General features: G+C 36.7%; 1 protein-coding gene across 2 annotated transcripts in view; it reads right to left on the reverse strand.

Annotated features, from left to right (window-relative positions):
- The window catches only part of INPP5F (inositol polyphosphate-5-phosphatase F), a 95,846-nt gene that overhangs the window by 20,138 nt on the left and 61,821 nt on the right, over positions 1-13,887 (reverse strand). For both annotated transcript variants that reach the window (XM_073240307.1, XM_073240309.1), the window contains 5 exons: positions 13,531-13,608; positions 12,502-12,622; positions 10,035-10,163; positions 4,495-4,612; positions 2,796-2,994 (listed from right to left, as the gene is read on the reverse strand). In XM_073240307.1, coding sequence (XP_073096408.1) covers positions 2,796-2,994; positions 4,495-4,612; positions 10,035-10,163; positions 12,502-12,622; positions 13,531-13,608 — 645 coding nt within the window. The remainder of the gene's footprint in view (positions 1-2,795; positions 2,995-4,494; positions 4,613-10,034; positions 10,164-12,501; positions 12,623-13,530; positions 13,609-13,887) is intronic.

Genomic DNA, 13,887 nt, shown 5'->3' on the forward strand with positions numbered 1-13,887 from the left:
CAAAAGTTAAACATAGCATTATGCATGATCCAGCAATTTCTACTCCTAGGCATATACCCAAAAAGAAAAACAGATGTCCAAACAAAAACGTGCACACAAGTATTCACACCATAAGTATTTACAATGCCCAGAATACCCATAAACAACTTAAATGCCCATCAACAGATGGATAAACAAAATGTGGTATATCCACACAATGAAATATTACTCAGCTACAAAAAAGAATGAAGTTCTGATATATGCACAATGTGCATGAACCATGAAAATATTATGCTAAGTGAATGAAACCAGTCACAAAAGGCCACATACGATTCCACTGATAGGCAATTTCCAGAAGAGGCAAATCTAGAGAAACACAAAGTAGCAGTTGCTTAACACTGGGGGTGTTGGTGGATAGGGGAGTGACGGCTAAAGAGTCTGAGGCTTCTTTTTGTGGTAATAAAAATGTTCTAAAATTGACTGTGGTTATGGCCTCACAACTCTGAATATTCTAAAAACCACTGAATTGTATATGGATTTCATCTCAAAGGTTTAAAAAAAAAACCACATACACAGCCCAGGAGTACATGGCGGAGGCAGGCAGGTGTGGACTGTTGATGGTGCCACACCTACCGCTGGCTGGCTGGCTGGAGGTCTGAGCCCCACCGCCATTCCCAAACAACCTCTGGCTGTCCTCCATTAGGGACCGCCCTCTCTGGGTCCATCTCCCTGGCTCAGCTGACAGACTGTCCAAAAAGGTTCTGTAACAAACAGCCCACAAGCCATGACCACTAGACACACAAATGCTGGGCCAGGTTAAGACATATAGACAAGGCAGCAATAGGTACAGAACGCACTTAATAGCACAGAAATGGAAGCAAAAAAAGGTGTCATCACTCATCAGGAAATGTGAGACTATTTGGAAACAGACACTGATAATCTTAATGGGAAGCACCACTTACTGAAAACCTCATAATGCACTTGAATTTCAAAGTTTAACTTGCAGTAAAGGAAGAATGGGCTCTGCTTTTTTGCAATATGCCCCTCATCTGTATAACCCAAAAGGGCCCAGTGAGCAAAGGGAAGGATGCTGTCTGGCATATGTTACTGATGATGTAAGCTATTCTTCATCAGGAGCTTTAACCAGAGAAGAGAAGAGAAGACAATCACTGACTCCCTGGTATCAGAAAGCCAAACTTTATAGTGCAGAATTAAAGAAAAATGAGGAGTGCAATTGCTGGGCACTACAGAGGGGTAGAAGTCAAAAAATCAATTAGAAAGAGAAGTATTTCATCATGTTAATGAGGAAAAGAGAAAACTGAAGCACAACTATATTTCTGAAATAGGCACTTGGAAGCTGGGAATTTGGGAATCTCAATTTGGGAATCTAACTACCCAACAAGGATTTCTTAAAGACTGGGTCCTAGAAGACTAGTCTTGTTTCAGCAGTATTTTGGTACAATATAGTACCAGCAATCTATGTTGTCCCAGTAAGTCCAGTTGCCAGAAGTCTGAGTGTTTTCATTTATCTTTTTCTTAAGTGCAAGAAACTTCTGACTCTTAACAAGTGTGCTTGCCTAAATTTTGTTGCAAGCTTTAAACAGCATACATAAATACACACTACATTTTTCTCAAACTCCTAACCCAGAACACCAACTTCACACAAGAATTATAGGACTGTAAATTAAATCAGATGTAATGTGACCTTACATAATGGTTATCAGCTTTAGAACTAAGCCTTTTGGTCATTCCCTATTCAGTTACCTCCAAAGTAGAAATAAAAATACCTGATCTAAGGAAGATGACACTTAATAATTTAAGTGCAAAGTTAAAACTCAAGCAAAATGCAGGTGTACTGCCTGCAGTTATCTCTGAATGGGAATTAAAAGTATTACCTTTTTTGGTGCTGCATTAAGTTGAGCTGCTGCTATTTTTAAAAAACCTAAGGTATGTGAATCAAAACATTTTACCAAATGGCTTATAAGAGCATAGAAATTTTCTGCTAAATTGCAAGAAAAGCCTCATCTCTTAAATTTTAAGAGTCTACAATTCACATCCATACATTCAGTACTAACAAAGCAAAATAATCCATGAAATTAAAGTCATAGGTTTCCCTATGAACCTGCAGTCAATATTGTTTTTTATTTCATTTTAATGTATGTAAATGCTACCTTGCATTAACTCGTTCTTTCAAACTTGTTATATGCCTTTATTAAAAATACATGAAATGTAAAATGAGATAAAAATCCAAACAGAACCTTTTATACTCAGAGGTTTGTCTAGAATTTCCTGAAATGTTTCTCATTCATAATATTGAAGATCATTTTAGATGTTGGCCTAAAAGCACGTGTTCAATCAGATGGATATAGATCCTGTTGTGCATTATGAAGAACCACTTGACACTGGATGATTTTTATATTAGTTGGCCTATTCTTTTTATAAAAGACCAGGACCACTTCACAACCTGTCAGAGTAACTAGCATCTCTGCACCTCTCACTGTGCTCACTTACGTGTGTTAATAGGATAAACCCAGATTCTGTAGGGAGAACACACAGTCAGCTGTGAATGACAGTTCTACATTTTTTTTCAAATCAAATACTGCATTAAAATATTTATTACCGAGTTTTTAGTGCCTCCTCGATTTTGCACCCAAGATGAATACCTGAGTCAGCTTGCCTTAGAAGCAGCCCTGTATCTGAAAACTGCCACGCAATACACATCCTGCCCACAGCTTTATGGACAACTACTAGCATTCATCACAAGGGCAACAGGAGAAAGTTAAGCACATCGTTACCAGGACACCACTCCAGCTTACCTGGGGTCACAGTCAATGAGGGCCCAGCCCCCATGGAACTTCTCATTATCAGGCAGCAGTAACTTCATGTAACTTTGTAAAAGCTGGCTGATTAGTTCCTGGTGGCTTCTCTGATTTTCCTTATGCAGAGCTTCGTGCTCCTTCTCCTTGGTAAATATGGAATACAGATCTTCTGTCACTGGGATGCCTTGCATCAAATCTAGAGTAGAAATTATTAATATCTATCATCATCTTAGCTTACTAACACATTTTTAAACAAAAGAGAATATAAGACCTAAAACAAGAGCACTCTTAAGGAAACACAGGTATAAATCTTGTGGCCTTGGATTAGGCATATTTGTTAAGATATGACACAAAAATTACAAGCAACTAAAAGAAAAAAACAGACAAACTGGACAGCACCCAATTAATTTTTTGTATGTGCTTCAAAGGGCAATATCACAAAAGTGAACAAGACAACCCACAGAATGGAAGGGAATATTTACAAATCATCTACCTGATAAGGGATTTGTTCCCAGGATATATAAAGAATTACCACAACTCAATAAAAAGACAAGCCAATTTTAAAATGAGCAAAGTATCTGAACAGAACTAATTTCTTCCTGGTGTGACAGGTGGCTCAAGCCTTAACAAATCATCATGATCCCACGCCCTGTAGTTGTCTGGGACAGTGAGACTGGAGGAGGCTTCTGGGAGAGACCTGCCAACCGCCCTACAAGGGGAGACTACAAACCCAGACTGCTACTGGCCTTCTCGCCTGCGAAGAGCGCCAGCTTCAGGACTAAGATGAAGCTGATGCTGTGTGAGGCCAAACCGAGAGGGACAGAACCTGGGTCCTTCATGACATAACTGTCCCTAAATCAACCAACAGAAGAAAAATATCTTATCCTAAGTAAACTGTTAAAATCCAATTTTCCAGTCAAAAAACACCTTATGTGTGTGGCACATGAACCCAACTTCCTTACCCCTGACTTCTCAAATTCCTAACTGGCCTGTGTCTAGGCTGCACTATTTCGTGTATGATAACTACTCAGGTTAAAAATAAGATTTTAAAGATATTCTTAAAGACCATAGGAAAAGGTATTACATTTGAACACTTACACTGAATACTAAATCAGAACACTCTACATTTACTTTAATTCCATAGGTAATACTTTCATGAATTCACTGCGTGAATCCGCTGGGCAAACTAGCCTGCATTTCCTTTTCTAAATAGTAAGAATTGGTTAGGATAATCTCTAAATCTGATACCCTGTATCAAGTTAATTCATGCTTATAGGAAAGGATTATGTGTTTGTACACAGCAAGAACTTATGAAAAATGTCATATGGGGAAAGAAAATCATCTTGTTAAACATCTTGCAGTCCTGAGCAATGGAAAAACAAATAGAATGTGGGACTTCTAGTTGATGAGGTTTTACCTTATTCCATACTTCAGAAGCTTCAACCCTGTCTTCTGTTACATGAATAGTAAGCTGACGAACATATGGAAATGAGTGGTTTCTTTTGTTGCTCTGGCCTTAAAAAATCTGTCAAATTCTAATCTTGAAAACTTTGAATTTGATTTAATGGGTAAGATGCTCAATACAGAAACACAAATATATTATAAAACACAAACTCCCTTAATGAAATTGGTTTCTATAAAATGTTAGTCACAGAAGGAATAACACACTTTAAAGAAAGACATTTATGATTCTTACCTATAACAGCCTGCCTATAAGCATCCTTAAATCGATTCAGGTAATACCTATTTGCTGAGTTAACTCCATCTTTCATAACTCCTGCTAACTTCCTTTCTCCTGTCCTTGTAAAGTCACCCTGTCAAGGGAAAAGTCATTTTGACAATTTATCCAAACACAATAAAGTTTCCAAAGTCAATGTAGGCTTTCGTTTCAATACTGGAATTATACAGGCTTTTATAACTTCTAAATAATGTAAAGTATCTACCAGTATTTGACACTGACCCAAGGATGTCAAATAATTAAACCTGCCGTCTGTGGCATCTTCACAGTTAGATGGTGCTTTATTTGGCAATCTGTAGTATTTGTAGAATTTATTGGTCACAACTTATATAGCAAACACCAAAAAGATTTTCAAGTCTCAAACTGGTATGATATTCAAAACCCACAAATTTCTGATACGTGAAAATATGGACAATTTCCTAGAGTTTATTATAATTTATAGGATTTAACTTGTGGATGTGGATGTGTGTAGAGAGTGCAGAGCTTTCTGTGCCTCACTGCACATTATACTCAGCGTACAATGATCCAGTGAAGATTTAAGTTGTTTCTTTGCTTTTCACAACAAAGGTGTCAAAGCAAGTCCCTAGAGAGGCAGTGACTTATACTTAAGGCAAGGAAAACATAGTCTTTTTTTTCTCCATCCCAATCCCACTATTTCAATCCAAGGCAATCTCAGAAAAAGGCCTTGTCCTAAAACTGGTAATTTAGGAAGAACATTTTGCCAACTATTAAATCACTCACAGGAAATATAATTTTGCAACAAGAATCTATTACACAAGACACCTGAATGCTGAGTCCAAACAAGTTTAATATCAAAGGAGAAAAAGCATTTTTTCTAGCTTTATTGAGTTATAATTGATGAGCAGCATTATGTAAGTTCAAGGTATACAGTGGGATGATTCGATGTATGCATGTATTATGTTAATCTTAATGTAATCACTTCACATCACCACACAGTTCCCATGTAAGGTCTACTCTCTTAGCAGATTTCAGGTATATAATACATTGTTGTTAACTATAGTCACAATAATGTGCATTAGATCGTCAGAACTTTTTCATCTTTTAACTAAAGTTTGTACTCTTTGACCAACACCTCCCCATTTTCTTCCACCTGCCATTAACCACCAATCCCTTCTGTTTGTATGAGATGACTTCCTTAGATTCCACATGTAAGTGAGATCATGCAATATTTATCTTTCTCTGTGTGGCTTATCTCACTTGCCCTCAAGGTTTCACCCATGTATTTGCAAACGGTAGGATTTCCTTTTTTTATAGCTGAATAATATTCCAACACACACACACTTTCTTTAGCCATTGATCTGTCACTGAACACTAAGGTTGTTTCCAATGTCTTGGCTATTGTGAACAATGCTGCAGTGAACATGGGGATGCATCTGATTTCCTTCAGATATATACCCATAAATGGGATTGCTGGATGATATGGTACTTCTATTTTTAACCTCTTGAGGAATTTTCAGTTTCCATAATGGCCATGCCAGTTACATTCCCACCAACAGTGCGCAAGGGTTCCCTTTTCTCCACATCCTTGCCGACACCTTTTATCTCGTCTTTTTTGATAAGTCATTCTAATGGGTATGAGGTGATAGCTCATTATGGTTTTGCTTTCCATGTCTCTCACGATTGCTGATGTTGAGCAACTTTTCGTGTGTTGGCCATTTGTGTCTCTTCCTTTGGAAAAATGTCTTCAAGTCCTTTGCCCACTTTTTGATCACATTATTTGTTTGTTTTGCTATTGAGTTGTATACATACTAACCCCTTATCAGATACACGGCTTGCCAATATTCTCTCCCATCTGTAGGTTGCCTACTTTGTTGGTTTCTTTTGCTGTGCAGGAGCTTTCTCATTTGATGTAGTCCCATTTGTTTATTTTTACTTTTCTGCCTTATCCTTTTGGTGTCATATCCAAAAAAAATCATTGCCAAGAGCAATGTCACAGCTTTTCCACTATGTTTTCTTATAAAAAAAAACTATAAAGTTTCAGGTTTTATATTTAAGTCATTAATCCATTTTAATTAATTTTGTGAGTCATGTAACATAAGAGTTCAACTTAATTCTTTTGCACGTGAATATCCAATTTTCCCAAAACATTTACTAAAGAGACTATGCTTTCCCTAATTGGGTATTCTTGACTCCCTTGTCAAATACGAATTTATTTCTGGGCTCTTGGTTTAATTCCTTCAGTCTGTATGTCTGTTTCTATGCCAGCACCAGATTGTTTTGATTACTATAGCTTTGTAATATACTTTGAAATCAGGGAGCATGGTGCTTCCAGTTTTGTTCTTTCTCAGGATTGTTTGGCTATCAGGGATTTTGTGGTTCCATACAAATTCTAGGATTGTTTTATCTATTTCTGTGAAAAATGCCACTGGAATTTTGGCAGAGATTACACTGAATCTACAGTGTTGGGTAATATAATTTTAACAATATTAATTTCCCCAATCCATGAACACAGGCTGTCTTTCCATTTATTCATCTTAATTTCTTTCACCAATGTCTTACAGTTTTCAGTTTGAAGATCTTTCACCATCTTGATTAAAATACTCCTAATTTTATTGTTTTTGATGATATTTTAAGTGGGATTTTATTTTTCATGTAAGCTGTTGTTAGCATAGAGAAATACAACTGGTTTTTGTATGTTGATTTTGCATGATGCAATTTTACTGAATTCATATATTCTAGCAGTTTTCTGGTGGAGTCTTTAGGATTTTCTATATATAAAAGATCATGTCATCTACAGTTTTACTTCTTCCTTTCCAAATTTCCAATTTGGATGATTTTAATTTCTTTTTCTTGCCTGATTGCTCTGACTAGAACTTCTGGCACTATGATGAATAAGATGGTGAGAAAAGGCACCCTTGTATTGTTCCTGTTCTTAGAGGAAAATTTTTAGCCTTTCACCATTGAGTATGATGTTAGCTGGGGGTCTGTCATACATAGACTTTATTATGTTGAGGCATGTTCCTTCTATACCCAGTTTCTTAAGTTTTTTATCACGAAAGGATGATGAATTTTGCCAAATATTTTTTCTGCATTTATTGAGATGATCATATGATCTTTATCTTTCACTCCATCAATGTGGTATATCACATTTATTGATTTGTGTATGCTGAACTGGGTCTCATAAAATGAATTTGGGAGTGTTCCCTCCTCCTCTTTTTTTTTTCATTTTTATTTTTTGGATTTGATGTTACTTCTTTAAATGTTTGGTGAAATTCACCAGTGAAACCATCTGGTACTGGAATTTTCTACTTGAGAGGTTTTTGTTACTGATTCAATCTCCTTACTCATTCATTGGTCTGCTTAGATGTTCTATTTCTTCATGATTCGGTCTTGGTAGATTGTATGTTTCTCGGAATTTATCCATTTCTTCTAAATTGTCCAATATGTTGGGCATATAATTGTTCAGAGTAGTCTCTTATGATCCTATGTATTTCTGTGCTATTGGTTGTAATGTCTCATAATTTTGAGTGCTCTTTTCTTCTTGTTTAGTCTAGCTAAAGGTTTATCAATTTTATTTCTTCAAAAAACCAACTCTTAGTTTTGCTGATCTTTCTATTGTTTTCTTATTTTCTATTTTATCTATTTCCGCTCTAATCTTTATTATTTCCTTATTTCTGTTAACTTTGGGCTTAGTTTCCTTTTTTTCTCCTAGTTCCTTCAGTTGCAATGTTAGGTTGTTTGAGATCTTTCTTTTTTCTTAATATAGGCATTTATAGCTATAAACTTTCATCTTAGAATTGCTTTTGCTGCAGACTCATAAACACTGAGAAGGGACTAATGGTTACCAAAGGGGAAGGGTTGGAGATGGTGGGTGGGGAGGGAGAAGGGGATTAAGGGGCACTATAATTCACAATCACAACATAGTTCACTGGGACAGTATTACAGCAGAGAATACAATTAATAACTGTAACATCTTACTATGTTGATAGACAGTGACCACAATGGAGGGGGTGAGGGCTTGATAATATGGGTGAATGCTGAATCACTGTTTTGTGTATGTGAAACCATCATAAGATTATATATCAATGCTTTAATAAAAATAAAAAAAGGAATTGCTTTTGCTGTGTCTTATAAGTTTTGGTATATTGTACTTCCATTTCATTTGTTTCAAAATATTTTTTCATTTCCTTTTGATTTCTTCTTTGATCCATTTGTGGTTCGAGAATGTGTTGTTTCACCTCCACACTTTGTGTATTTTCCAATTTTCCTCCTATTATTGATTTCTAGTTTCATACCACTGCAGTCAGAAAATATACCAGATATAATTACTATCTTCTTGAACTTGTTGAGACTTGTTTTGTGGCCTAACATACGATCTATCCTGGAAAATGTTTCATTTGCACTTCTGAAGAATGTGTATTTTGTTGTTGGATGGAATGTTCTTTCTGTCTGTTAGATCCACTTGGTCTATAGTGTTGTTCAAGTTCACTGTTTCCTGATTTTCTGCCTACATGATCTATCCATTGTTGAAAAAAGGTGTATTAAAGTCCCCCCTATTACTGTATTGTGGTTTATTTCTCCTTTTAGTTCTGCTAGTATCTGTGTTATATATTTAGGTGTTCCAATGGTGAGTGCAGAAGTTATTTCTCCTTAAACAATAATTTATATACACAGACGTCTAAAGTTCAGTTTCCTTAACAGTACAATTTATTTTAAGAAATATCTTGAGATGAACTATTACCTTGAAGTAAAATTAACATAGACCTAATTTAAACTAATTAGACCATGTCCAATTGCCCAAAGAGGGAGTATTTAGTGACCAGTGACTATATTTTACATTTAAATTCTGTGAAGATTAGTTCTAGAAGATCCTCAAAAGACTATTTACTACAACCACAAAAAGATAATAAAGCATTTCTTTACCATTTACTATGTGCCAGGCAATGGTTTAAGCCCTCATGTGCATTAACTCCTATGATTACATGACAATTTTTTTGAAGTGAGCCTTGTACTAATCCTGTTTTACAGATGAAGAGATGAACACAGAGAGGTTAAGTGACTTGCCCAATGTCACAGAGCTAGTAAGAAGTAGGGTTGGAATTCACATTCAAAGGAGGCAAATTAGCAACCAAATCCCATTAACATTCATATAAAGTTTTTTAAACCAAGTAGTTCACATAAAATTCCAGATTTCTAAATTCTCTTGAAAAACTGAGCGATCTAGCAACACTGGGCCTTCATCCCCACAAGGAAGCAGCAGAACAGCACCCTCCCAAGACAACATAAGCTCTTACGTAGGTCCACACATATCCATCTCTCCCTTTAATCTAATGAGTGGCCTGATTGAGGCACATTACCTGGCCCCAGAAGCAATTTCAATATGTGACCCATACCTTAGCCAAACATTCCAGAAAGGAGTCAACTGTATAAACCTACCACCTGTAGCCCACATACCTTTCTCTCAAAAGCAAAGTTGGTTTTAAACCACATTCTGTGTCCCAAAGAATGATCCACTAATGCTTGCTACAGGCATTTACCTTCAGAGCTGCTGTCCCAGCATACTGCCTGCTGATGGAGTCTCCGTTATTGGCCCACATTATCTGATAGATCCGATTGCATTTCACTGGTAGTGGCTGTTCTGGGGGCATCACACCTAATTTCTTCAGCTAAAATGTACATATTGGTAGATTAACTACATAGGAAGCCAGCAAACTATAACATAAAATGTATACTGCAGAAAAAGGAAGCATGTTCATATATGTATTAGGACTCTTAAAAGAAATGGTGTTTCACAAATGCCTAGGGTGCCTAACTGGTTTTCTTGGCTTCACTGGAGATGGCTGGTAATTATAGATCTGCTTTGGTTATGTAACTGTATTCCTATTATGTTAATGTGTGTGCGCAATTTAATTAGTAGTTTAAAACCTATATATGCTGAAGTTACTCTACAAGAAGATATGTCAAAGAAATAATCAATCCTCACATGTTTTCTTCCGTCTACTATCTCTATAGCTTTTCTTCTTCCTTTCTAATTACAACCCTTAAATAGAATTCATGCCTCATATCGAATTTATCGAGTATCATAATTCCTCCAAGTGGTAAAGATACCTCAAGACAAATGCTGGGCATAGAAGCCACAGGGCATAAATTGCAAAGAAGTAAAAAGCTAACCTTTTCAAACAATATGGCTTCTCTCTCACTTACCAACTTTACATCTCCCTGTATGGCCCCGGAAGATGACTGGTTAGCCAGAGACGGGTAAGATTCCTCAAGGGAGGAACAACCTAAGACAGGCACAGTCGCAGGGGGGCCATCAGGTGAGAAATTGGGGATCAACAGAGGTGAGGCTTAGAACCTCTCCCCCCTTGTTCTGAGAGAAAACTGCTGTATCCGTGGATGTTTTAATGCCCTTGTCTAGCTTGGATTAACACATAGTCTACAGGCACACACCTGATCATCTACATTTGCTCTCTTACAATACTAAAGTATGTTTTCTACCTTTACCTTGCATCTATCTACCACTTCAGCATTTTATTTAAAATAATAATAATAATAAAGGGAGAAATGTAGGATCCACATATAAATCAAGTATAAAAATCAAACGAATATTCATATTTGACCTGATTGTTTATAGTTCATAATGCATGATCAAAACCGAAAGTTTCTGTGATGACTGCCCTTGTACTGTTCACCATGTAAGAACTTATTCACTATGTAAGAACTTGTTCGTTATGCTTCAGAAGACTGGAGACTGACAAGAATTAGGCTTGGGGTGGATTAGTGATTGTGCATTGAGCACTGACTCCCCTATACAGAATTTTATTGTTGTTAACAACCATTTGATCAATAAATATGAGAGATGTCCTCTCAAAAAAAAAAAAAAGAAAGAAAGAAAAGAAAAAAAAGAAATGGTGTTTCAGACTTTTTCAAAATAAAACAACACTTGAGAGACAGTCTTATGAATTGCTTCAGGTAAATAAATAGAATGAAACATTTATACTGTTTTGGTGTAATTTTTAGTATGTAGCCTCACTCTATATTTGTCTTTAAATTTGCCTATGAAGTAAAACTAGCAAAAAAGCACAATGAAACAATAAGCAGAACAGTTAAGTGCCCAATAATTGTTAACTCTGTGCTAGGGCCAGGGTTTTAACAGATTTTTTACATAAATTGTCTCATTTACTCCTCATAACAACTTTATGTAGTCAGTATCTAGACCTCTATTTAAAGATGAGGAGACAAAAATTTAGAGGGATTGAGTTTTTTACATGGGGTCAGCACCCAGTATGTGGTACAGCCACGGCTTTGGACTCAGAAGCCTGGCTGCTGCAAAGTGACATTAGAAGGAGCAGACTCACATCCTCTAAGGATGGTTGCTAGGTTCTATAAAAAAAAACAAAAAAAAAAACAAAACAGAAACTGCGATAGGACTTTCCTAGAAAATTTGTTACTCAGGTGTTAGAGGGCTGAATGATCCAAAAGAGGACACTGAGTAGCAGACATGATGAGTACAGGAAGCAGTTGCCACCAATTGGGGCATAAAGGGAAGAGGGTGGGTCTGTGGTGCCGAAGAAACCGACAGCCCCAGAGAGGGGGCTGCCCACAGGAAGGTAACACAGGGAAAGAAGCCTGTCCCTTCTCTTCCTCCAGCCCCATGGTTTTCCGTTAGCACCTCCTACTGAGAGACCCAGGAGAAATGTGATACACAGTCTCCCAGACCCAATCACAGAAGGAAGAGTTTGGGGCTGAGAGAAAAAAGGTAAATGAAGGCACACTGCCACCCAATAAATTTTTAAATGTTGGACCTCATATTTTTGAAATGATAATTTAGAAAATGCTACTTGATTCAACTTTTTAATGAAAGTTGTGCTTTCCAGGTTTTAATAAGCAATGAAGATATTTGTATGCTATAAATGCTCTATTGAACAAAAATTTCAGTTATTTGTTTATACGTGAAAAAACTTTAGAAAGGGATTATTTATAATCTAATGTACTACAAATTACCTGCTGTTCCATGACCACTCGTGCAATGGCAGCTTGAACTACATTGGTGCGATCCAGGCAGTCCATGCAATTAACACGAAAAATCCCTTCTTGTTTACATATTACTCCAGCTTGATCAACCCTTTTCCAAAATAATATGTGATTATTTTACAATATGAAATAGTTTTAAGTTTCCAAAAACCAGAATCTTAACAATAATAACAGCAGTGCTGGCTATCAATTTGCTTGTAATATCATTACATGGCAGGCATTATTGAGTCCTTCGTAGATGCTGTTGTTGATTTACATAATAGTTTGACAAGGAAGATATTTTTTGTCATCATTTTGGGAAAAAAAAAACAAAACAAACCAAGGTGCAGAAAGAGCGACTTGCCCAAGTCACAGGACTGACTACTGGGCAAGCTGCCATCACCCCAAGTTGTGCTTTTCCACACATTTAAAACACGAACCTGTCCCTCCTTTTTGACTCGAAGAAGCAGTGCATGTAAACTGGCTTGAACAAACCCACTTCTCCACGCCCTGAAGGGGCAGGCAGCACTCCTTGCTCATCTCATTTCTCTGGCCACCTGTGGCCCTGAAGTCTGATCAAATGTTCTCTCCTGTCCTTTAAACCAATTTCTTCTTCCTATGTCTCCCACCTATACTCTGAGAATCATTTTCTTTCTCTAATGATCTTGAAATGCTTGAACACTAAGACCAAGTGTCTAAAGCGCACCTTCCCATATTAGGGGCAGTGAGAAAGAGGAGACAGAGGAAATGCAGACCACTAGACAGAAGTAAAGAATAGTCACAGAGCACTTCACTCCATTTTGCCTGAACATCCGGTGCCTTTTCCCTGTTCAAAGCTAGCACTGCCTAGTGACCAACACTCTCTCTTAAAAATAATAGGAACTGGGAAGCAAAACATGAAAAATAAAAATGCTTTCTCAGCTTGCTGCAAAATTATTTTCATGTTTAGCGGTTCTAGACAAATACATATGATTTCACAAATCATGAGTCTGTCAAACTGACCTGTTATGAAATACCTACCAACACCACTTCATGTCAAGAATAATGTCATAAATGGCATCAGTTAGTGTTTGAACATTCTCAAACTTCATTCCTCGGCTAAAAAAATGCCAAAAGAAAGAAAAAAATCTTTAATAGTATTTTTTTTAATTTACATGGTATTTAAGGAAGCTTGGAAAAATTAAATTATTACTCTAAGTACATGAGGCTAATACTACTATAAAATACAATTATATGTTTATAACTCATCTGCATTAGTAGCAAAAAGTGAAATAAGATATACTTAACAATACACTGAAATACATCACAGGTTATCAGAAGCTGCTTTCCCCAACAAATTTTCAATATCGAAGTAAATGAACCCACATGAGAGCCAGG

This window comes from Manis javanica, chromosome 7 (assembly GCF_040802235.1).
Source record: "Manis javanica isolate MJ-LG chromosome 7, MJ_LKY, whole genome shotgun sequence".
NCBI lineage: Eukaryota > Metazoa > Chordata > Mammalia > Pholidota > Manidae > Manis > Manis javanica.